The sequence below is a fragment of the Rhinolophus ferrumequinum genome, chromosome 5, assembly GCF_004115265.2.
Source record: "Rhinolophus ferrumequinum isolate MPI-CBG mRhiFer1 chromosome 5, mRhiFer1_v1.p, whole genome shotgun sequence".
NCBI lineage: Eukaryota > Metazoa > Chordata > Mammalia > Chiroptera > Rhinolophidae > Rhinolophus > Rhinolophus ferrumequinum.
Genome location: NC_046288.1, coordinates 49,962,060 through 49,988,671, shown reverse-complemented (window position 1 = coordinate 49,988,671; position 26,612 = coordinate 49,962,060). Strand labels below are relative to the sequence as shown.

General features: G+C 35.1%; 1 protein-coding gene across 1 annotated transcript in view; it reads left to right on the top strand.

Moving 5' to 3' along the window:
- The window catches only part of STPG2 (sperm tail PG-rich repeat containing 2), a 444,557-nt gene that overhangs the window by 64,015 nt on the left and 353,930 nt on the right, over positions 1-26,612 (top strand). Inside the window, exon 6 of the mRNA XM_033106649.1 lies at positions 25,419-25,578. Coding sequence (XP_032962540.1) covers positions 25,419-25,578 — 160 coding nt within the window. The remainder of the gene's footprint in view (positions 1-25,418; positions 25,579-26,612) is intronic.

Sequence of the window (26,612 nt, the reverse complement as noted above, 5' to 3'; positions counted from 1 at the left end):
AAAGAATGTTCTGACAAAGTCGCAGAAGGAAGTGAGGAGCATGGTAGAAAAACCTGTATCATCTTAGAGAATACCTAAATCATCATTAACAGACAATTGGTAGAAATGTGGACATTAAAAGCACTGCTAGTGAGGGATCAGAAGAAAATGTAGAACATGTTATTGGAAACTATAGGAAAGAGAACCCTTATTATATAGTGGCAAAAAGCTTAGCTGAATTTTGTCCTATACAATTCTGTGGGAAGTAGAATTTGTAAGGGATGTTCTTGGATATTTGGATGAAGAGATTTACAAGCAAAGTGCTGAAGGTACTCTTAGGTTTCTTCTTGCTACTTATAGTAAAATGTGAGAGGGAAAAAATAAATTGAGGGAAGAACTATTAAGCCAAAGGAACCAGGACTTGATGATTCAGCCTTGATTATACAGAATGAAAAAGACACTTAAATTAGGAGATTCGCTGTCAGAAAAGTGTGCTCTGGAGAGAAAGCCAAGGTGGTGGTTAAACAGTTTTTTGCTAGTGCCTTGGAAGGATCTAAGTAGTAAGCCCTACAGAAGATTTTTGAAGAGATTAATTGTATGACTCATGGATCCCTTCAGCCATCTCAGCAGAAGCCAAAAGTAGAGATGGGATTATGCAGGAAAGACCTGTGGAGGAGCCAGTTGTGTGGAGTGAATTACTTTGTCAGACACAGGAGACCCACAAGGTTCATGAGAATTTTACATCATTAGCAATAAGCCCACCTTAGACTAAAAGGGATGGAGAGAAGGAGAAATGAAAGAATGCTCTGAACAGCAGAATTCTATAGGTAGCAAACAGGCTGATAAAACTATTGAGCAGGAAGCACATGTTACCCTTCATGAAAAAGGAAGGTTGGTTTGCCGGGTAGAGTCTTGGCCCCCGAGGGTGTAGCTGTGTCACCACCCGGTAACAATCACCAACCAAACTCCATAACTATATAAAGCAGCCACACCCATCACCTCCTTACTAAACACCCCAGAATCCTCAATACTATAAATAACCCAATCTCCTATACCATTCAACTCAAACACACCTTTCAACTCCTCACTGTTCAATACACATAAAATAAATACAACTTCAACAACCAAGCCAGAAACAAAAGCCCCCAATACAACCTTATTAGAAACCCACACCTCAGGATACTGCTCCGTAGCCAAAGCAGTAATATAACCAAACACCACCAACATTCCCCCCAAATAAATCAAAAACAGCATTAACCCTAAAAAAGACCCACCAAAACTCATCACAATGCCACACACATGAGAGGGTTATTCTCATGGCTAGAGACCTATGGAGCGTGCTTGATAGGCTTTTGAAATTGCTTGGGATGGCTGACTTTTGTGTTTTCTTCTATTTTCTCCCTGTTTGACAGAAAATGCCTATGTTTGGTGTCTCACCCCATTGCATTTTGGGAACTGATAGTGTGTTTTCTAGTTTCACAGGCCCACATGAGAGGAATTTTGCCCCACATAGGACATACCCAGGATCTCATCCATACCTGATATATATGATTTAGATGATACAATTTGGGACTTTGAGTTCATGAGATTCAGATGAGATTTCATACTTTGAGTTGCTGCTGTAATGGGTTGAGACTTCTGGAAATGTTAGGGTGCGGTGAATGCATTTTGAATGTGGGGTGGATCTGAGTATTTGGGGACCAGAAGGGCTGACTCTGGTGGAAATAGTAACGTACCCCCCCAAAGATGTCCAAGTCCTAATCCTCAGAAACTGTGAATGTTACTTAACATGGTAAAAAGAGACTTTACAGATGAGATTAAGTTAAGGATTTTGATATAGAGATATTATCCTGGATTATTCAGATGTGCCCAAAGTAATCGCAAGGGTGCTTATAAGAGGGACAGAGGAATGTCAGAGTCGGAGGAGGCAATATGACAATAGAAGCAGAGGGAGAGAAGGCAATGATGGAAGCAGAGGTTGGAGTTATCATGGGCCATAAGCCAGCGACTGGGGACAGACTTTACAAGTCGGAAAAGGCATGGAAACAGCCCTGCTGACACACAATTCTAGTAATTATTGTATCAGTTGCTTGCTGGCTATGTTAATTAATCCTCAAATTCAGTTGAAGTCCCACTGAATACTCTTAATTAAAGACTCAGATGTAAAATAACCTCCTAATAATAAAGGACAGCCTCACTACTCTGTCCTTTTCTTTTTGTTTTTGTACTTTCTGGAATGTAGATGGAGTCATTGAATTTGCAGTAGTCATTTTATGACGATGAGGTAGCAAATAGAGAAAAAGATCAAGAAACCTCAAAGACTTGGATACTGACATTGTTCAGCCAATGAATCAACGCTTACATAACCTATTTCCAGACTTCTTGCATTATGACAAATAAAACTTTATTTTTAAAGGCAATATTGGGTTTGTTGATGTTTGTGGTGAAATGTATTTCTTTTTTTTCTAAATTAATGTTGATTGGGGTGACAATTGTTAGTAAAGTTACATAGATTTCAGGTGTACAGTTCTATAATACTTCATCCATACTTCACATTGTGTGTTCACCACCCAGAGTCAGTTCTCTTCCATCACCATATATTTGATCCCTCTTACCCTCATCTACCACCCTCTTCCTGCCTTACCCTCTGGTGTCCACTAAACTATTGTCAGTGTCTCTGAGTTTTTGTTGCTTCATTTGTTTGTCTTGTTCTTTTGTTGTTTTCAGTTTTATATACCACATATCAGTGATATCATATGGTTCTCTCTTTTTTCTGTCTGACTTATTTCATTTAGGATTATAATCTCAAGATCCATCCATGTTGTCACAAATAGTACTATTTCATCTTTTTTTTTTTTTTTTTTTTTTACCACGGAATAGTATTCTACTTCTTTATCCATTCATCTATCAAAGGACACTTTGGTTGTTTTCATGTCTTGGCCACTGTAAATAAAGCTGCAATGGACATTGGAGCACACATGTCTTTATGGATAAATTGTTTTCAGATTTTTCTGTTAGATGCCCAGGAGAGGGATTGCTGTGTCATATGGTAATCATATTCTCAATTTTTTGAGGAACCTCCACACTGCCTTCCATAGCGGTTGCACCAGTCTGCATTGCCCCCAATAGTGTATGAGGGGTCCTTTTCCCCCACAGCCTCTCCAACACTTGTTACTATTTGTCTTGTTGATGATAGCCATTCTGACTGGGGTGAGGTGATATCTCATTGTGGTTTTTATTTGCATTTCTCTGATGATTAGTGATGTTGAGAACTTTTTCATATGTCTATTTGCCATTTGTATGTCCTCTTTGGAGAAATGTCTCTTCAAGTCCTCTGCCCATTTTTTAATTGGATTGTTTGTTTTTTTGTTGTTGAGTATGAGTTTCTTACATATTTTGGATATTAGCCCCTTATCGGAGGCACTGTTTGCAAAAATCTTCTCCTATTCAGTTGGTTGCCTCTTTATTTTGTCGATGGTTTCTTTTGCTGTGCAGAAGCTTTTAAGTTTTATATAGTCCCATTGATTTATTTTAGCTTTTACTTCCCTTGCCTTTGGAGTCAAATTCATAAAATGCTCTTTGAACCCAAGGTCCATAAGTTTAGTACCTATGTTTTCTTCTATGCAGTTTATTGTTTCAGGTTTTATGCTTAGGTCTTTGATCCATTTTGAATTAATTTTGGTACATGGTAACAGATAGCAGTCTAGTTTCATTCTTTTGCATGTGGCTTTCCAATTCTGCCAGCACCATTTATTGAAGAGGCTGTCTTTTCTCCATTGCATGTTTTTTTGCTTCTTCGTCAAAAATGATCTGTCCATATTTATGTGGGTTTATTTTTGGGTTCTCAATTCTATTCCATTGTTTTGTGTGTCTGTTTTTCTGCCAATACCATGCTGTTTTGATTATTGTTGCCCTTCAGTGCAAACTGAAGTCAGAGAGTGCGATACTTCCAGCCTTGTTCTTTTTATGTCAGGATTGCTTCGGCTATTTGGGGTGTTTTGTGATTCCATACAAATCTGATGATTTCTAGTTCTATTTCTTTAAAAAATGCCATTGGGATTTTGATGGGGGTTGCATTAAATCTGTATATTGCTTTGGGTAATATGGCCATTTTAACTATGTTGATTGTTCCAATCCATGAGCACAGAATGTCTTTCAATTTCTTTGTGTCTTCTTCAATTTCTTTTAAAAATGTCTTATAATTTTCAATATATAGATTCTTTCACACCCTTGGTTAGGTTTATTCCTAGGTATTTTATTCTTTTTGTTGCAATTGCAAAATGAATTGTTTTTTAAATTTCTTTTTCTGAGATTTCATTGTTAGTACTATATAGGAATGCAATGGACTTTGGTACATTTATTTTGTAGCTGGCAACTTGGCTGTATTTGTTATTGTTTCTGATAGCTTTTTAGTGGAGTCTTTAGGGTTTTCTACCCATAGCATCTTGTCTGCAAAAAGTGACTGTTTAACATCTTCATTCCCAGTTTGGATGCCTTTATTTCTTTCTCTTGTCTGATTGCTCTGGATAGGACTCCCAATACTATGTTGAAAAGCAGAGATGATAGGGACAGCCCTGTCATGGTTTTTCACCATTAACTATGATATTAGCTGATGGTTTGTCATATATGGCATTTATTATGTTAATGTATTTTCCTTCTATACCTATTGAGTGTTTTAGTCATAAACAGATGTTGTATCTTGTCAAATGCTTTTCCTGCATCAACTGTTATAATCATATGATTTTTGTCCTTTATTTTGTTTATGTGGTATATCACATCGATGGATTTGTTTATGTTGAACCATACTTGCACCCCTGAGATGAACCCCATTTGATCGTGATGTATAATCTTTTTAATGCGTTGTTGCATTTGATTTGCTAGAATTTTGTTTAGGATTTTTGCATCTGTGTTCGTCAGAGATATTGGTCTATAATTTTCTTTTTTGTGTGTTGTCCTTACCAGGTTTTGGTATCAGGGTAATGTTGGCCTCATAAAATGAGTTAGGCAGTATTGTCTCTTTTTCAATTTTTTGGAGGAATTTGAGTGGGACAATTATTAGATCATCTTTGAATGTATGGTAGAAGTCACTAGTGAAGCCATCTGGTCCCAGACTTTTTGCTTTTGGGAAGGTTTTAGATGACTGATTCAATTTACTTACTGGTGATCGGTCTGTTTAGATTTTCCAGTTTTTCATGATTCACCCTATGAAGGCTATATGTTTCTAAGACCATGTCCTTTTCTTCTAGGTTATTGAATTTGGTGGAATATAGTCCTTCGTAGTGTTTTTGGATGATCCTTTGTATTTCCGTGGCATCAGTGATAACTTCCCCTCTTTCATTTCTGATTTTGTTTATTTGTGTCTTTTCTCTTTTATCTTAGTGAGTCTAGTGAAGAATTTGTCAATTTTATTAATCTTTTCAAAGAACCATCTCTTTGTCACATTAATTTTTTTAATGGTCTTTTTGTTCTCTATTTCATTTAGTCCTGCTCTGGTTTTTATTATTTCCTTCCTCCTGCTGACTTTGGGTTTCAGTGGTTCTTCTTTTTCTAGTTCTTTAAGGTGTAATATGAAGTTATTTATCATTAGGGTGATTATTGATATATTAGGATTTCCTATCATTCTATCTTGGTTTTTTGGTAGGACTGTGTCTCCATTGTTTCTTTGCCTTTTTGTTTCTGTCTATTATTTCTGTATGGTGGTATTCTATGATTTTTCCGTCTGATTCTTCTTTTATTGTATATATTTCAATTCTGGATTTTTTTTTTTTTTAGTAGTTACTGTTAAGTTTATGTAAAAGAAAGTTTCATATTTAGAGTGTTCCATTTTCTTAAGCATGCTTATTTTCTCTATTTCCTTATGCCTGTTCAGATCTTTACTCTCCCCCCTTTTATGTTTCTGTTGTCAGAAATTATCCCTATTTATGCTGGTCAAATAGCTTTCTTCAATATTTGTTGTAGAGGAGGGAGTGTGTTATAAATTCCCTCAGCTTCTGTATGTCTGGAAAAGTCTTTATTCCTCCTTCATATCTAAAGGATATCTTTGCCGGATATATTATTCTTGGTTCATTATTTCTCTCTTTTAATAGTTTGATTAGTTGATTCCACTCCCTCCTGGCTTGCAGAGTTTCTGCTGAAAAATCTGATGATAACCTAATGTGCTTTCCTTTGTAGGTTACCATCTTTTTTTCCCTGGCTGCCTTGAGTATTCTTCCTTTATTGTTAATTTTTGACCGCTTCAATACAATGTGCCATAGAGAAGGCCTGTTGGTGTTGAGGTAATTAGGTGTTCTATTTGCTTCTTGGATTCGAGGATCCTGTTCTTTCCACAAGTTTGGGAAGTTCTCATCGACTATTTGTTTGAATGTACTCTTTGTTCCCTTCTCTCTGTCTTCTCTTTCTGGTATGCCCTTTATTCTTATATTGCTCTTTCTGATGGAGTAAGAAAGTTCTTATAGAGTTTTTCCATTTCTTTTAACTCTCACGTCTCTCTCTTCTTCCATCTGTGTCATTTCCAGATTTCTATTTTCGATGTCACTGATTCTTTCCTCCGTCTGGTCAGCTCTGTTACCTAAGCTGGCTATTTCATTCTCCGTTTCTTTTATTGAGTTCTTAATCTCCAGCAGTTCTATATGGTTCTTTTTTAAAATTTCAATCTCTTTGGTAAAATGTTCATTTTGTTTTTTGATGGTGTGTCTGATTTCATTAAACTGCCTGACTGTGTTTTCTTGCATCACATTGAGTTTTTTCAGAACTGTCATCTTAAGTCACATATTTCCTTTTCTTTAAGTTCATTTTCTGGAGACTTTTCATTTTCTTTTTGAGCTTCCTTGTTACCTTGGTTATTCATAGCAATTAGTGAATTATTATTTTGCTTCCTGGGCATCTACAGGAGTGGATTCTGCAACAGGTTGATAGAAAGAGGTCTTTCTTTTGTTGGTGTTGGTAGAATGTTTTATTTTCTCTCCAACTGCAGCCTTTTATTCTCTTTCACACTGTAGTGTTATGTTTTCTCTGCACTATTCCGGCTTCTCACACAATGGGCAGATTCCCTGGAAGGCAGGCTTCTCCTCTGTGAACAGATTGCCTGGGTTGAGCGCGCTGCCTCCGTGTTGGGATGTGGAGAGCTTCTGAAGTTCCAAAGCTCTTCCTACACCAGATTCAGAGCCTGTTTGTTTCAGCAGCTCTGTTTACTCTTGCAGGGATATGCCCAGAATGGTGGGGACAGGGGTGGGAGGGGTTGTGAGAGGTGGCCCAGAGCAATGGTGGCAACCATCACCACAGCCAGTCCTGCTTCCACAGCTCCCTCCCATTTGCTGGAACTAGTTGGGCTGTGAGTCCATACCTGTGGACCACAGTTCTCAGAACTGCAAATATTCTGTCCTTTTGATCTGACACTGCTACTGTTCCACATCTAGCATTGGGCAGGTGGGGGTGAGGCATGTTCTGGGAGGTTGGGAAGGGTAGGCTAGGCTCAGTGCTTAAGCCTTCTGTCCTCTGCTTGGCAGTGAGGGCTTAAACCGCTGTTTTCACCTTCTTGCCTCAGTCTTTGCTTCAAGGTCTTTGCCCTGAGAATTGGGTTCAGCCATGTTACATGCTGATCCCTCAGGTAAGACTGTGGGCCATAAATGGAGCACTAGAAGTCCAAGTTCTTCCCTATCCTCCAACTGCAGTAGCTCCGGAATGGAATGAGCTAAGAGCTTTGAGCTAGATCTTCATCTACCTGCATGGTCCATGTCTACCCACTTCCCACTTCCGTCCTCCCCTGCTCGCCCAATTGCCCACCTTTAGATGATTTCAATTGCGCGTGTCTTAGTCTTGCCTGTCTGCTATGCAGGGAGTCCTATGTGGAATTATAGTTGTTCAATTTGTTGTAAATTGCAGGGGAGATTTCAAGAGGCTCACCTCACTCCGCCGTTTCTGTCACATCATGTGAAATGCATTTCTACCTGATATTCTTATAAAATGCGATGAAAAGTCAGTGACAGTAATTATGCTGAGAGAAGCACAGTGAAAGTGAAATTCCTTTATTAAATCAAATCTCATGTCATATAATATACAGTAGCATATTGTAAAAAATCTGCTATAAACATGTACTACTATCTGTCCAAACATGTTTTGGTTTATACTTGTGTTAAACTACTGAATTGCAGAAAACGATTGACTCTGGCTTATGTTTGCTGCATATATACTGAGGGTACCAAAAAAATGTATACACATTTTAAGAAAGGAAGAAAACTGTATTAAATTTATAATACTCAATCTATACCGATAGCAAAAGATGAATACAAGTCAAGTGTATACATTTTTTTTTGGCACCTCCAGTATGGGAGGAAGAATTTGGCAATTTTTAGTTATATTTATCTTTGAAAACTCAAGCAAAGGGAGAAGTGGTGTGTCTTTGATTTAATTTTATGGAACATATAGACTTGAAAACTTTCATTCGGATCAGCAATAAGTAGCACCAACTGTATTCATAGCATATGTATTCACAGCATAACACAGAAAAGTATTATGTAAATTAAACAATTTCTACCTGAGTAACAATCCATACTCTGTTTTGTTCAGAGAAAACAGTTGATAATCAATAGTCTATTTCCTGACTTTAGACTGGATTTGAAATAGAATGTAAAAAATAAGAACATATTCAAATTGCAGTCAGTGTATATATGTATTTTAGTATGGATCGTGAAGAAAGAAGTAATGAATACAATTGTTTGATAATACTAAAGAAAGAATGTTGATACAGGGACAGATGATCATATGAGTCATTGAAGTAAAATACAAATTCAATATCAGTAAAGACCATTATAATTTCATGTGGCCTTTTCAAATGGCATATCTTAGTATCTTGCGTGGTCTCAATTCTTCATTTCCAAGCCAAAGTACTTACTATACTTTTTAATTGAGGATATTTTGAGGATATTTTGTCAGGATTTTAAAAGATAATTATATTATAATACAAATAGCTTGAGACAAACATTTGGCCTTGTTCCCGGCTCAATGTTTTCTTCATGTATGGAAAAAGAAACTGATGATGTATTACTTAGCTAATATATAAACCACATCCAAATGCTGCAACAGAGCATGAAGAAATAATTTCCGTGACTGAAACAAGAGTGGATTACTGTTGTCTTCCAAGTTGAAACATCCAACCAGCTTTTTGGCTGTAAAATGTTAGAACCTGTCATCTATTAGAGTGCTGAAAAGTAGTCTTCAGTGAGCCATCTCTCCATAATTTCTGGGCCATTTGTGTTTAATATGAATATCCAGACTTATCTGGCAGCCACTAAACACTTGGTGCCATTTACAGTGATCTATGATTGTGAATTTGAAATTTCTAATTTAGTAGAAGCTAGCATGAGAAATCCATTGCAAATATAACCTAAATTATAAATTAAGCTATTCACCATTGAATTATATAAAGCTACCTTGGTGAATGCCTGCAAACATTATTATCCTTCTTATGGAAATAAAACGTATTTTATTGCTAATTTAAAAATACTATGTATTTTTGTTATAAGAAAATTTAAGAAACATATTTTTAAAAAATTATCCAAAAATTGATGATCTTCATGCACACATGCACACAGATTACTCATTAAGGATTGTGTAGGTGCCAAACTTTAGAAAACATTACTGTTGAATCTATAGGCAAGGAATCTCCTTTTATCTTGAGTATTAAATGCCTTATTTATTTCAGAGTTCATAAGTAATCACAAGTATCCTCAATTTAGGGAATCAGAATTTCCTCATCATCTTCTTCACCCTCCATCTATGTGAAATTCATATTGACATTCCATCACACAGAGTCAGTTATTCTGGTGCTTTCATTACTTGATGACTTGATCTATTACCTTATCTGTTTGGAGGGGATCTATAAATCTGTCCAGCTGAGCCTATTTTCACACTTCATTTTCTGATTGCCACCAGCACATCCCCCATACACTTCTTAGAGAAGTATGAAAAATTCTAATTTCTTGTGTTCACTAACTTGTGAATCTAGTAGGAAGGTAGATCATCTTTCTGATAATGAGAATTGTGAAGAAAAAAATCAGTCTCTTTATAGTATTAAGCACTGCCTTTGATGTGACTGAGTCTGATCACTCTATAGTAATCTAGTTAAAGTAAATATGAGTAATTGGTCCCCTTTCCTACACAGCATTTCAGAGATTACTTCAGACCGAGGCAATCCTAGTTTCAGATCTATCAGTGTGTGTAAAGATTGAGTGTCTGCTAATCACTTGTAATTATGAAAATTGTAATTTCATTTTGATACTACAACTAGGAATAGAAAACTCCAATTCATTTACTGAACCTCTTTTGGACTTTGATTTTGCAAAAACTGGAGTTATATGCATGAATTTATGTAGGGAGGTGTATTTTTAATATACCTATACTTAGACTAAGATATACTTAGACTAAGAGTTGAGTGTGGAATCTAGTAGCCAATGAGCTAAATTTAATCCATAAGTGGATCATGGCCAGTTCATAGTTATAAAAAATTGAATTAGTTGCCAACATTTGTGATTTGTAGGATTACATATATAAATCCAGATTTTCAGCTTTTCTTAAAAATGAAAAAAAAAAAAAAAGAAACAAAACTCAACCTAACAACGATCATTGGGGCTGATTAAATGCTGCCCTTGGGGATGAGGGTGGGTGATATCCAGTGCACCATTTTCCTTTAAATACTTACTTGCCTGCCTGGCTCCAGTAGATATTTGAATTTTCCATCCTTGTGAGTGTAATAGCAATTAATCTAACATGGGTCTTTTACCTTTATTTAAGATTTATAACCCTTAACGTTATTTCATTTGGATGTGTTCAATTGTCTGTGTTATTGTTTCTTTTTCCTTTAAAAAGAGGAACTTGGGTTTGCAAAGAGCAGGAGGAATACACTCATATTAAGTAATTCTATGCAGAAGTTCATGTTGCATTGCACAGTAATAAATGTTAATGAACTCTGAACATTTACATAGTACTAACTTACCAAAGTAGGCATTATAAATCTTGACTGCTACTCGATAATCCACTGCATAGGATATAGTAATTACAGGGAAACAATATAAACTATTGTAGTTTATATTATAAAATGGGCATTACAAACAATTATAAAATAGGCATCATAAATCTTGACTACTACTAGATAATACACCATATAGGATATAATAATTACAAGGAGACTATATAAATTACTTGTATATGTTTCCTCTTGATGAAAAAAAAATTTGAGCATAAGACTCTTACATAATTGTTGATCATAAGATTTTTTGGGATACATTTAGTCATACTCTAGCTCAGAATGTGGCAATGTAACTTCAGATTTGCGCTATTAAATTTTTGACTCAGCTTAATTACTAATACCAGTGTTGACATGAACTGTTATTTCAACAGATATATTAGAGAATCTAAGTAGCTTGTTATCAGCTGTACTCAATTTCATGTTGGAATGGTTGAAATTGAATGACAAACAACCCTATACTCTAAAGCAACAACATACATTCAAACCTGGTATCTTACATTTAAATTCTCTCTCCTGATTTACTTGTCCAGATTTATGTGGGAAAGCCACTTTTGTTTTCCATTTTTGTTACTGAACATATGGTAAACTAACCAGTATATGATTTATTCTACTAAGCACTTTCTGTCACTTATTTAATTTTCTCATTTCAATGGTATCTGACCTGAGTGTGATATCTGAGACCCAATGATACTTGTAATGCTATGATTAGTAATACAAAGCTATTTTCAATTCCTTTTTGTTCACTAAAGAGTTTTTCTTACCACATTTTTTGATTTAGTTTTGCTCAAATTTAATTAGTTTTTTTTAAGTTATATAGAGCATGTGTGTTTCCTGACATCAGAAACAAAAAAATGCATTATGCTTTCTAAATGAAATAAAATTTGTGCTGTAATTATGAAAATTAACATATGGATACATGTTCTTTTCTACACTCTCAAGTCAAAGTTATATATTGCTGTGTACAGTTAATCATCATGATTGAGTGGATTTATTTATTTATTTGGTACCTGTTATTTGCCTGTCTCCCTTATTGGAATTTTCACTTCATGAGTGCAGAGCTCTGTTTTGTTACCCATCCAAGAACCTATTGTATACTTGAAACATATTAGACCATTAAATAAATATTTGTAACAATAAGGAATGGATAACCAAAGATGTTCACATCTTATATTTCATTTTGTTATGAAATATAAGACAGGATGCATCACTATATAATAGGTTAATGAAAAGTTAATATTTTTCAATCAGTTCTGTCATGATATCTGCAATATCGCACTTTCCTAATTCCCGTTGAAGAAAGAAGAGGGACTTTGTAGTTAATCAGACCTTATAGTTTGATTTGTGCCCCTCTAGTTATGTTAGAGGTAAATTACTTAATCTTTATGGATCTTATTTTCCTCATTGGGCAAACTTGAGTAATGTCTATCTTGTAGGATTTTTAAGGATTAAAGATAAGATAGGAATAGTATCAAGTGTAAGGGCCTGCCACACAGTGGTGCTCAGTAAATATAGGGAATTAATCTTTCTTCATTTCATTTGTAAGAAGGATCACTGATAGGGTAAACTAAAAACATTATCTAAGTAAGCATTTTTGTAGAAGTGAAAGTTTTATAGACAAAGAAAAACCTCTTAACTAAAATAAAACCTTTTCTGCAATAGCTGGATGGATGCTAATTGAAAAAAAAATATTTTTTTTCTCCCTCTACACTCTTATGCAACGTCATTGCATTATAGTTTGGATATATGAGGACATTGCTTTAGAATGAGGCCACTTAGTTAAAATTATACTGGAAGAACAAGCAGCAATTAAATTAGTGAAACTAAAGTGTATAGGAACAAATGAAAACCTTAAAATTAGACTTCTCTCTGTCTCTAACTACACCAATCCTCATTTGGTAATCATTACAATTTCCTCAGTTTTTGTGTTTTTTTTGTTTTGAGTTCTAGATTGGAATAAGTTCATGGCATAGTTTCAGATGCTATATGTATAGTATTATATTCTGTCCAAATATCAGTTCTTGAAAAGTATCTTCTGTATTTGAAAGCGAGATGCAGAAAAGTCAAGAGTTAGGGATAATATTCATTAGTCTGTCTTTATAGTCTCGTCTATTCAATTAATACTGTTGAATTATTATGTGTCCAAAGTATGGCAAAGCTGACTTTTTCCTTTTCAGAATTACCACTACCATGACTCTTAGACTTTGATGGTACCATTGTTATATTATCTGCTACATTCCTAGCTTCATGAAATTCTTTATATTTTGTAGTTATTGTAGGAAAGGATAGAAGGGCTTCTTATTGAACAAGGTTGATTGGATCCATGCTTATATCTTAGCTTCCTTAATCTGTTAGTTTCCTAGGGTTGCCATAACTAAGTACTATAGGCTGGGTGGCTCAAACAAAATAAATTTATTTTCTGACAGTTCTGGAGGTTAGAAGTCTGATATCAAGATGTTGGCAGTGATGTTTTTCTGAGGACTCTCTCCCTGGCTTGTAAATGACTGTCTTATTCCCATGTCTTTACGTGGTCTTTCCTCTGTGCACACTCACGTCTGTATCCAAATTTCCTCTTCTTATAAAAACACTAGTCATAGTGGATTAGGGCCCACCCTAAAGACCCCATTTTAACTTAATTACCTTTTTGAAGATCTTATCTCCAAATATAGTTATATTCGGAGGTACTGGGGCTTAGGATATTAACATGTGAATTTGAAGGGGGAACACAGTTCAGCCCATAATGCTCCCAAAGCTTCACTAAATTAATAAGTAAAAGAATAAAAAGGTGCAATACAATAAACACAAAAAGAATAGAGGGGAGGAGATGATAATTGGTAAAAGATTTTCAATTTTCAAAGATGGGAAATTAATGGCAAATGGTAAATGTAAAAGCTGATGGGTAAATGTATAAAGCTGTTATGTAAATACCTTAAGTGGGTGATGACAACCTGAAAACCAATTCACATTATAGTCCCTTTGAGAAGGACTTTGAGAAGTCCTTCTCAAAGGAATATTAATTACTTTGGAGGTGTCAGGTGGGACTGAAAACATCAGGATTGGTGATAATCTGGATGAGAAGCACAGTCTCTTGTAGTGAGGCCACTTTGTCATCCCCACTCTGGAAGAAGATATGAGGTCTGTTGGTCGAGAAATTAAATGATAGAGTCTCTGGACTTGGGGACACTGATATAGAAGAGGAAAGGGGTGAGGTGGTACAACAAAAACAGAAGATATTTCTGGACAATAGATTGGGGTCTCTAAATATTACAAAGAAGGATCAGAGCTCCTTGGAGAAATGGCTAATTCCAGATCTGAAGTAGGAATTGTATATGATGAACTTGAAGCATCTTGTCAATACCAGAGAGCAAAGGAGCTATGAAAGATCAGAGCTCCTTGGAGAAATGGCTAATTCCAGATCTGAAGTAGGAATTGTGTATGATGAGCTTGAAGCAACTTGTCAATACCGGAGAGCAAGGGAGCTATGAAAGACTACTAGGGTCATGTCAAAAGGACTCAGAGGCTCATGCAAATAGGTTCTCACTGACCACAGATGGGATAATTTCAGCATCAATAAGCAATACAACTCCAATGTTTAAATTCATGGGTTTAAAATTACAATTAAAAAAAACTTTGAGACTCTTAAATAAGAGGGAAAAAAGATAAGCATTTATCTTGCTTTTCCTATATGAACTAAACCTTAGAATAATAACTAAATAGTTGATGAAGGAAGTGTCTCTTTATAGAAGTATTTCAGCCAATAAATGGGAAAGAATTGTGGAATTATAATACTATTTTGGAACCCCTAACAAATTATTAGATCTAGTTAGTAATCATCTGTGGCTGCTAAAATTGCAGAATGAGAGAGAATCAGCTATTATGTTTGCCTCCTTGTAGAAGCATGAAGCACCACCTGTGAAGTAATCTTGCAAAAAAAAAAAAAAAAAAGGAAAATTGAATTAGAATCTGATCAAGCCTTTATATCAGACTGCCAGTTTACAGAAAATATGAGGGGCAGGAACCACATAGACACTCAATCAGGAAAATAAAAACTGGGGAAACTCAAAAAATTGGACAAAAATCGTAGCTTCTTCACAAATAAATTGAAACAAAAAAAAGTGTTGGAGAAGAAACCTATTGGTTGTAAGAGATTTAAAAGCGTATTAACCATTTGTAATGGTATGAACTTTAAATAGTTTTTATTTCAAACACAAATGTGTATTTATATATTTCTATACATATATTTAATATACACATAAATTGATGAAGCAATCATAAAAATTTGAACTCTAAATAATTAAGGATTCAAATCATTGTTGATTTTTTTTAAGATTTATAAATGATATTGTGGTATGTTCCTTATATTTTAGAGATACATTCTGAAATATTTGTTGATGAAATTAATGATATTCTGGATTTGCCTCATACATCTTTGGAGTGGGAATTGAGAAAATTGGTTGGATTAGGAAACAAATTGGATATTAGTTGAGGATTCTTGACCCTGGGTGATAAACATACGGGAATTTCTTATACTATTCTTTATTTTTCTGTGTGTGTTTATTTTTCCATAATTAAAAGTAAGACTGGAAGAAAATGGAGAGTTTAAATGAAAGTTTATATACAGAATGGGGAGACATTTCCAGGCACTTTTCCCACTTGCCTAAATTGTCAACCAGACTTTAGAAAAGACTGACATTTGAGGGCCTGCTAATACAAAGATGAATTGTGATTCCATCACAGCATAATGAAGTCCAGTCCAGTAGGTTTCAAATCACATCCTTCCTAAAACACTAGCAACAATGGCAGTATAGAATTAGTGGAAAGTTACTGTACTTGGGTGAAGCCTAGGATTGTGAGTTTTACATTGATTTAAACCTCAATATTAATTGTACATAGAAACAATCAGGAAGCTTTAAATAAAAAAAAATTAATAATGCCTGCCTCATTTCCATTGGCTTTAATTTGAGAGCGGTGGAATGAGGCAGGGTTATTTTAGAAGTTCACCATAGGATTCTCCTGTACAGCTTGGGTTCACAACCATTAATCTAGTGTGAGCTTCGCAAAAGCAGAGCCCGTGTTTTATTTATTACTGTATACCAGTGCTTTGCACATTGTAAGCTGTTAATAGTTTTAATGAAAATAATAATCATCACTGATGGTGGCCCCAAGTTAGGAGGAAAGGTGAAACTGTATCACTTTTCCCACTCCCTGTAATACTTCCTGATCAGATTCCTCCCCTTAAATACCATTGGATCAAATGGATGATTATACCCCCGTTTTTAAAGAAAGAAGCCCATTTTTATTAGGTTATACATGCAAAGATGCCATGAACAACCCTTCTCCAATAATCTAACCTCTGTTTCCGAGGCAGAACTCTCTCTAGATCTGGGTCTTCTTCCTTCGGGTGGGTGTAACTAGCAAAAGAAGCTGTAGTAGTGACCCACTGGGGATGAGTTTTTTTATGGTTCATGTGAATTATTGTGAGGATTGTTAAAAATGTAGATTCCTGGACCCAATAAGATCTGACTCACCAGATCTCAAATGAGACACCGTGGTGCTACGTGTTTAATAGGTTGATACCAATGCAAGCGGTCTGTTGATCATAATTTGAAAAAGCAGGATAAACATCACAGCATTTTCTGCGTGTGCCTAGAGTTTGGTCTTCTCAAAGTCTTTTTGCTTTCTTTATATTGTCATAAATGGAGACCTGCCTTCAGTGGTCAGTATCTTACAATCCTGGTTTGGAGCTTATTTTAAATTTGCTTTTTAAATCCTAAGTATAATTTTTAGAAACAAAGACCTAATTTTACTACTCTATCTTGTTGTAGTGAAGCAAAGATCAATAACATTAAGAACTTTATGAAAAAACGGAAGAAAAGAAAAAATTCATTGAAGGGGTCAACATTTCATTTCTACTTTTATGTGAAAGAGTTCCCTGAGACTAAATATATTCACTTATCTCACTATTCGCACTTAAAATTTCCCCCTGTAGTCTCTTAGTAATGACCACTTATACAACTGTTGAAAACAGTAGGAAGGTAAACCCAGAATGTCAGTAGTTGATTATTGTTTTTACCATGCCTGTCTATATAGGGAGAAGATAGATATAGCATATCAGTAACAAGAAAACAGACTAAAGTTATGTAATTCAACTTATGCTCTCCATATTTCTATATTTGATACATATTGCATAGGTTTATATAAACACAAAATTGTGCATAAGTTTTTTTCTTCTAAAGTTCACTTACTACAAATTCATAGATAAAAACAATTTTACATGCCATAGCCAAAGTGCATCTTTTCTATGTCACCAAATAATGGCATGGAGTTGTTCATTTGAGACAAGATAACATGGACTTTTGCATAAATTTTTAGAATCTAACCTATATATATAAGAGGAGGTACTTCTATATTAGAATTTATGCTGAAGAACTTTTTTCAAATTATTGTTTTTTTTTTTTTTTAAATACATGGGCTTTAAGATATTTTGCTATAATTAGAAATGGCTAATGCTATTATTTGGAGCCACTTTGTTTCCCAGATCATATCTCATTAGATGATGAGATATGATATCTCATTCACTAATCATTCACTAATCAATGATCATATAATCATCATTATATGATTAGTGAAAATGTAGGATTAATATATGCATTTGTCAATTTATCTGTTGTTTTGGCAGATGTTTACTGAGCACTTCCAGATACTCTTCTGTACCCTAAAGATATAGCAGTGAACAAAACAGAAAAACAAAACCAAAAACAAAAAAAACTGCCTTGAGCTTACAACATGGCAGAAAATCGTATTTTGGATAGTAAAAAAAACAATTGGTAGGTTAATAAAGAGGTAGGAAAGGAGACAGAAATTGTTTGGGGGAGGCAATGAAATTTTAGACAGGATGGATTGGGAATGACACATTGAGAAGGTGACGTGGAGCAGTGACCTGATTGAAGTGGAGTGAGCACTGGAGCTATCTAGGAGAAATTCCAAGCAAAGAGAATGGCAACTGGAGAGGTCCTGAGATGGACATATACCAAATCTTTTTGAGAACAGAGTGAGTGGAGTGGGGAGATTAGTAGAAGATAAGGTTAGAGTGATAATAGTGTGCCTGGAGGTAAACTTCATATCATATTAAGGACCTTGGTTTTTACTTAAGTGAGATTGGAAACCATTGGATGGGTTTGAGAAGGGGAGTGGTGCAATATGACTTGGAGTCTTAACTGTGTTCATCACCAGCTGCTGTGCTGAAAATAGGCTGGTGATGGACAAGAATGGAAGCAGTGTGGGTGGTTAGGAAGATTTCACAATAATCTAGGTAAGAGATGGTGCGTAGGATCAGAGTGGTATTTGTGGAGGGGGAAAGAAGTGGTTGAATTTGGAGATATAATGATAAAGGTGACACGATTTGCTAGTGGAATTTCATTATACATCCAAGTTATGAGCTAAGTATTTAACTCACAAATAATGGAATAATTTTTTTAAATGTAGAAAAGTAAAGGAGGTATACATGAAACAGAAGATTTGAATCTAAAATTTTTATAATGTGAAGGATACTTTTTCAAGGTAATTAAGATATTTGATGATGAATAGTACTTCTTGATATACATTTAAATTGCACTACTAAGATAATAAAAACTCAATCCCACTGTTTACTGAATTAATTTTTATCTATTTTAAAGTATATAGTTAAAAGCTTAATGCCTTACATCTTATAACATTTGTGGTTAAAATATATTCTGAAGTTCATTTGTTGGAAACAAAGCAGTCTATTGATTAACGGAAATTTGAAAGACAATAAAATATTTATTTTTATTAAAATTTTTTTTCCTTTTTTAAATGTTTTGTTTCCTTTTTCTTTTTCTTTTTTTTTTTAGTTTTTTTTAATTAAAATTTATTGGGGTGGCAATGGTTAGTAAAATTACATAGGTTTCAAGTGTACACTTCTATATACATCATCTATATATCACCTTGTGTATTCACCACCCAGTCAGTTCTCCTTCCATCACCATATATTTGATCCCCCTTACCCTTATCTACCACCTTACTCTCTGGTAACCACTAAACTATTGTCTGTGTCTATGAGTTTTTGTTTCTCATTTGTTTGTCTTGTTCTTTTGTTGTTTTTGGTTTGTATACCACATATCAGTGAAATCATATGGTTCTCTGCTTTTTCTGTCTGACTTATTTAGCTTAGAATTATAATCTCAAGATCCATCCATGTTGTCACAAATGGTCCTATTTCATCTTTTCTTACCGCTGAATAGTATTCCATTGTGTATATATACCACAACTTCTTTATCCATTCATCTATCGAAGGACACTTTGGTTGTTTCCATGTCTTGGCCACTGTGAATAAAGCTGCAATGAACTTTGGAGCACACATGTCTTTATGGATAAATGTTTTCAGATTTTTTTGGGAAGATACCCAGGAGAGGGATTGCTGGGTCATATGATAATTCTATTAGTAATTTTTTGAGGAACCTCCACACTGCCTTCCATAGCGGCTGCACCAATCTGCATTTCCACCAACAGTGTATGAGGGTTCCTTTTTCTCCACAGCCTCTCCAACACTTGTTACTGTTTGTCTTGTTGATGATAGCCATTCTAACTGGGGTGAGGTGATATCTCATTGTGGTTTTTATTTGCATTTCTCTGATGATTAGTGATGTTGAGCATTTTTTCATATGTCTATTTGCCATTTGTATGTCCTCTTTGGAGAAATGTCTCTTCAGGTCCTCTGCCCATTTTTAAGTTGGGTTGTTTGTTTTTTTGTTGTTGAGTTGCGTGAGTTCTTATATATTTTGGATATTAGCCCCTTATTGGAGGCACTGTTTGCAAAAATCTTCACCCATTCAGTTGGTTGCCTCTTTATTTTGTCGATGGTTTCTTTTGCTGTGCAGAAGCTTTTAAGTTTGATATAGTCCCATCGATTTATTTTAGCTTTTACTTCCCTTTCCTTTGGAGTCAAACTCATAAAATGCTCTTTGAACCCAAGGTCCATACGTTTAGTACCTATGTTTTCTTCTATGCAGTTCATTGTTTCAGGTCTTTGATCCATTTTGAATTAATTTTGGTACATGGTGACAGATAGCAGTCCAGTTTCATTCTTTTGCATGTGGCTTTCCAATTCTGCCAGCACCATTTATTGAAGAGGCTGTCTTTTCTCCAGTGTATGTTTTTGGCTTATTTGTCAAAAATGATCTGTCCATATTTACGTGGTTTTATTTCTGGGTTCTCAATTCTATTCCATTGTTTTGTGTGTCTGTTTTTCTGCCAATACCATGCTGTTTTGATTATTGTTGCCCTGTAGCACAAGCTAATGTCAGGGAGTGTGATACCTCCAGCACTGTTCTTTTTTCCTAGGATTGCTTTGGCTATTTGGGGTCTTTTGTGGTTCCAAACAAATCTGATGATTTTTTGTTCTATTTCTTTAAACAATGCCATTGGGATTTCGATGGGGATTGCATTGAATCTGTATATTGCTTTGGGTAATATGGCCATTTTAACTATGTTGATTCTTCAAATCCATGAACACGGAATGTCTTCCATTTCTTTGTTTCTTCTTCAATTTCTTTTGAAAATGTCTTATAGTTTTCAGCATATAGGTCTTTCACATCCTTGGTTAAGTTTGTTCCTAGGTATTTTATTCTTTTTGCTGCAATTTTAAAAGGAATTGTTTTTTTTAAATTTCTGTTTTTGAGATTTCATTGTTAGTATATAGGAATGCAATGGACTTTTGTGCGCTGATTTTGTAGCCGGCAACTTTACTGTATTTGCTGATTGTTTCTAATAGCTTTTTGGTAGAGTCTTAGGGTTTTCTATATATAGCATCATGTCATCTGCAAAGAGTGACAATTTAACTTCTTTATTCCCAATTTGGGTGCCTTTTATTTCTTTCTTTTGCCTGATTGCTCTGGCGAGGACTTCCAACACTATGTTAAAAAGGAGTGGTGATAAAAAATATTTTTTTTTGGAGAAAAGCTGGTTGTAAACATTTAAATGAAAGAAATATAGAAGCCTCTTTTACTCATTGTAATGTTTAATCGTGAAAAACCAGATAATTTTTTTGGAGCTCTATCAGTAGAGGGCAGCAAAGTTTCAAGTAGTGTTTTTTCATGTTTCTGAGAAGCTTTGATAAAGGAAAATTCCCCCTCCCCTTTTTTTTGTTGCTCTTAAGTTTATTCTGTCTTGCCTTTTAATGAAGTGCTTTAGTAATATCATATAGGAATTCACTTAAAAACCCTGTAGCTTTGGTTCAGATATTTAGCCAACTGTTCTCTTAGGTGCTATAAATGTTTTCTTAATGAGAACATGTGTTTTTTTTTTTTTTCTTTTCTTTTCTCTAATGATTTAGGGAGTACCAGGGCCTGGAAAATATGACATTAAAAGTCAATTTCAGAAGACTGAAAGTATGACACCAAGTGTAAATGATGCATCACCTGCTTTTCTTTCTCAATCCCAGGTAATGGTCTATAGTCATTTTCATAAGCAGAGTATAATAGGTATAATGTGAAGCCAGCGACAAATCCAATGATGTTCAGGGAGATTATAAAAAAGGAAAGTGATATTTAAGCAAATTGGAAACAGATATAGCCTTGGGCAAATCATATTGCCAAAAAATGGGGGTAAAATAAAATGAAATAAGATTACAATATTAACAATAATAAACATAGATGAATATTTGAATTGAAACCATGTATTAAACATTTTCTATTATACTGATTTGCATACATAAATGTTCAGTTTAGCTTATAAAAAAATTTTAGTCCGAGTTTTAAATATACTTTGCCAATGAATATGTAGGGTGTTAGCATGCAGTCTGTGAGGAGCTGAATTTCTTTTGGAGAAGGTTCTGAAGGCTCTCTGCAGCCAGGTGATAGGCCATATATAGAACTGCCACTGGGGCTTTATTAGTTATGGTAGAGTCTATTTCACAGTAATCTTTTCACATTGTCCAAGGTATATACTAAAGAGACTTGAAAGTATCTACGATATTTCTAAGGCAAGAACATTACAATACTAGCAAACTTTTATAATGTGGTAATCTCCAGATCAAAGTAGTTGTGATATTAATTCAATTGTACTATGTACAGCTCTGATTATCTTATTTAACCTGGGAAGGTTATTAACCTTCAGGTGACAGCAGGTGACTACTTTAGTTTCATTGTACCTAAGTGGTACCTCCTTGAAGAGAAGTAGATAGATTGCAGGTATATTTTGGAGTTATAATTAACATGACTTTTTTAATGGGTTAGATGTTGTATGAGGGACTTAAGAAGAATCAAGAATGGATACCAGTTTCTGCCTTGAGCAGCTTGATGGTACTTAAGGTACTTCTCAAAATGATTGTGTGGTAATAGGAAATTATGCATGTGTGTGCCCTGGATTTTTTAAAATATCATTTCACAGCTAAAACTCTCAGTTTTTATTCTATTTCTGTTCATCTGGTATATAGTCCTAATTTGACATCAGTTGGCATCAATTATAATATTTTAAATATGTTTGCAGAAATGGAATAGATCATGATACCAGTTTTATTTAAGGGGATGACAAAGAAAGAATAATGCTTCTGGGGTAAAAATATGGAGGAGTTAAAACCAATAGGACTGCCTGCTAGGGGTACTATTGGTGTTTAGTTGAATATGAACACATATACCAATGACTCTGGTAGAACAAGCAATAATGAGATTAATAAGATAGACATTAACACACAATTTTTGGTTTATAGGTATAAAGGCAAATTAATTTTCTGGAATATTCATTTTAATTATTGATTTAAGGAGTTTTCTGGTATTTTATCTAAATGCATTGAATTTCTTCATGTCTTCAACTATTAATTTTTAAACATAAGATTTCCTTTATCACAATGTTCTTCCTCTTGCTGTGTATTAGAAACACCTGGGAACTTTTAATACCTTCTAATATCCGGGTGCCTTCTTCCCTATCTCCCAGGGATTGATTCAGTTGGTCCAGCATAGGGCCCGGGCATCAGTAGTTTTTGAACTCCTCACGTAATTCTATATGCAGCCAGGGTTGAGTATTATAATTTTTAAAATATTGTGCTCAGTAACTAAATAATAAGATAGTATTTAGGAGAAAAATTTAGAGAGTCTTTTTTGTTGGTTTCATTAATAAATTTATTTTTGGTAGTGTTAAGATTTGCCTATTGTATTAAATGCAAGAAACAAGGGAAAATAAGAAACATACATATAATTGCTTATCTTTATGCAAACACATCAAGGATAAATCAGAAAACAGGGAAGTTGGTCACGTGCAGGGCTGGTGAGGAGATGGCGTGGAGGCCCTGCTGTACTGCTCTACACGTACATACATGTACATGCAGTTCATGTCTGCTGGCTGGCAGGAGCCGATTGTTAGCTTCTCCAGTTTTGCATGTTGGTTGATGTTATGTTGGTAGTGGAAAATTAGCCACCATGGAGGTGTATGTATACCGTGGAAATAAGCAAATGTTATAAATTTGGACATTTTTACCCCAGTGGCACAGATTCCATGGGGAAATAAGAGCGAGCAACACTTTTTTGAGTATACTTTTAAAAATATATGTTGGTCTTTTAGAAGCATGTCAGTGTTCCACATATTCAAAAATAAAGATTGATAAGAATGGGAAGGGTTTAGAAAAATCCCTAAAACGGAAAGCAAATGGAAACAAATGGGCCATTGTATTCTAAATGTATACTCTTAACCACATTGAAGGGGAAAAAACAAAAGAATAATCCAGGTAACCACAGTAGTTGAATATATCAGTCTTGGCTAGAATGGAGTGGGGTGTAAGGAGTACAAGAATTGCGTTCTGAATTCTTCTTAGTAGATTGGTTCATTGTAACGGTATGGGTGAAGCAATCATGACACTATTTTAGGTGTATTGCAAGGTTGAACTAAAAAGTTGATATTGTGAGCCAGGTTTTTACCATGGAAGAAAGTACATACAAATATGGACCTGGGGGAGGTGAGGTGGAAACCCGTGGAACAGGTTTGCATTGAAAGTTTTGATGTGAACTTATGGCTTACAAAAATATATATGTATACATGTATGTGTATATGACATATATGCACATATGTATGTGCGTCTGTGTATATGTGCATGTGTAGATACAGATATATAGATATGTATTCTAGCTCTGACTGCTGAATGAGTCAAGAAGCAGGGACTGTGCAGAGTAGGTGAAAGATGAACCTGTAACATCTTGTTATGTCAGAAAGAAATGTGTCAAAGAAAAAAAACGGTGAGGGCAGATCATAGGGACTTATGAAGCATCTTGAAGGGCCCCCTACTGGCAAAAAAGTAATTAATTATAAATCATTAAAACTGGCATTCATGAGACCATATGGATAATAAATAGATAAGTAAGTAGCTAGATAGGTAAATAAATAATTGGGGGAGAAGGGAGGGCTCTTGCTTTCAGTAGAATGCTGAGTGTACACTGATAAATGTAGGCGGAGTGTTGCAGTTGATCAAAGTTAAAATCACCAGTGAGGTCCAGAGGACATTGTGTGTTTCTTGATGTGATACTCTGAGAAGGGCACAGCATCACCTAGTTAGTATTCTGTCTGGAAAAGCATAACCTAACATAATCATGAGGAAAAGGCAGAGAAACCCCAACTGAGGAAGGTTCTATTATACAAAAGAGGGGGTGTTATATTCTACAAGAGTCACAAAACTAAAAGGAAGCCTTTGAAAATGTTCCTGCATTAAAGGAGACAAGAATCTGATCCTAGAATAGATTATGTGTTGGAGGGCAAAAATGCAACAGAGGCATTATTAAACCAACTGACAGATTTGGAATATGAATGGTAGACTAGATAAATACATCATTGATACATTTACTGAAGTTGATAACTGTACTTCAGATATGTATAAAATATCCCTATTTTTAGTAAATACACACCAAAGTATTTAAGGATAAAGGGCTATGCATATGTAATTTTCCATTAAATATATATATATAGGTGTGTGTGTGTGTGTGTGTGTGTGTGTGTTTGTGTAGAGAGAGAAAGAGAGATGGAAAGAAGGGGAAATGGATAGAGAGAAAGAGGCAGAAACAGAGAAAGTGGGCAAACAAACAAACACAAAAAATAAATGGTATAATATGCAAACAATAGGTGAATCTGGGCCATATACTGTCATCTAGAATCTCGTATCTAGATAATTTCCTTCAAAAAGTCTATATGCCTTAGTAAAGTACATAATGTGTTGCTGTCTTAATATGTAGATTATTTTACTAAAAGCTATATATTTTATGTTTTGATAGGCACAAGATCTTAATTCATCTACATTTTCTTCACTCCATTAAGAACTAAATTAAATTCCAGATGTTATATTATTAAGAAGGCAGTTTCTAACTCACGAAGTATAAAAATGTACTGTAGTTTCTCACTGGCATATTTTCCTGTTCTTCACCAGAGATTTGCACCTAATAAATCAACCACCCCAGCTCCTGGCACATATAATGAATCTCGAACTGCTTTCAAGTCCTTGAAGAAAACACCAACACTGAAAAATACCCCATTTGGTCAAAGTGCTGCTCGATTCACACAGGTCTCCAGGACAGAGGAAATTCCAGGTTAGGAATTAATCTGTGCGTTACTACTTTGTAGCTATATGTAATTTAATATTCCTAACAAGATGGATGCACTAAAGAGTAGTCATTTCGTTGTTGTTGTTCTCTCATTGGTGTTGTCACTTTAAGTCAACAGTGCTTTTTAAAAGCATTGTCTATGCACTAAACAGATAAAAATAGCATACAGTTTTGGTAAGATTTCAATTTGACGTGTCACACATCTTAGTTACAATTGTCATTCCGTGAATTTCCTAATTTTCTCTTGGTGGATGAACATATAGAATATATCAACTAGGTAGTCATTGCCAGTAATATAACTTACGATAGTCAGTTTTGTTAAAATTTTATTTTGGGTAGTCCAATCACATAGTCTAGTATTTTCAGTGGGCGTTCTAATATACAGAGCTAAGAGATAGAACACCAAAATAACTTATATAATTGTGATCATATAGTTTTCTGTTGTTGCATAATAAACTTCGTGGCTTTGACGAAACCGGGCTTTTCTATTATATCTCATTATTTTGTGGGGTAGCTGGAAGGCAGAGCTCAGATGGTGCTGTCATTCAGAGTGTGTGCAAAGAAAGCTCCAGTGTTGCTGCCCCTGGGTAGCTGGTCTTTGAACATGGTAGCTCAGAGCTGCACAAGACCTGGCAGGACGCTGCAAGGCTTTTTATGACCTATCTTCAGAAATCCACCTTCTATCAGTCAGTCAAGTCACTCAGGGCAGCACGTGTAGGGCATGAAACTTCATCTCTCAAAAAATCTGTGGCCACCTTTAACCTACGATAGACTACCCTCTGGTCAGAAAACGCATATTTTTTTCTACGTATCTTCTCAAGGCTTCCAAAGTCTCATGCAATTATGGTATAATCTTGAAGTCCGGGATCTTGTTATCTAAGTCAGGGATAGAAGCAGGTGTGGATTCTTGGATGTGATGCTTCGGATCAACTTTTTGAGTATGACTCCTCTCTATTAGAAGAGCTGTGAATCAAAGACACAAGTTATCTGTCCCACACATCCAACACACAATGGTGGGA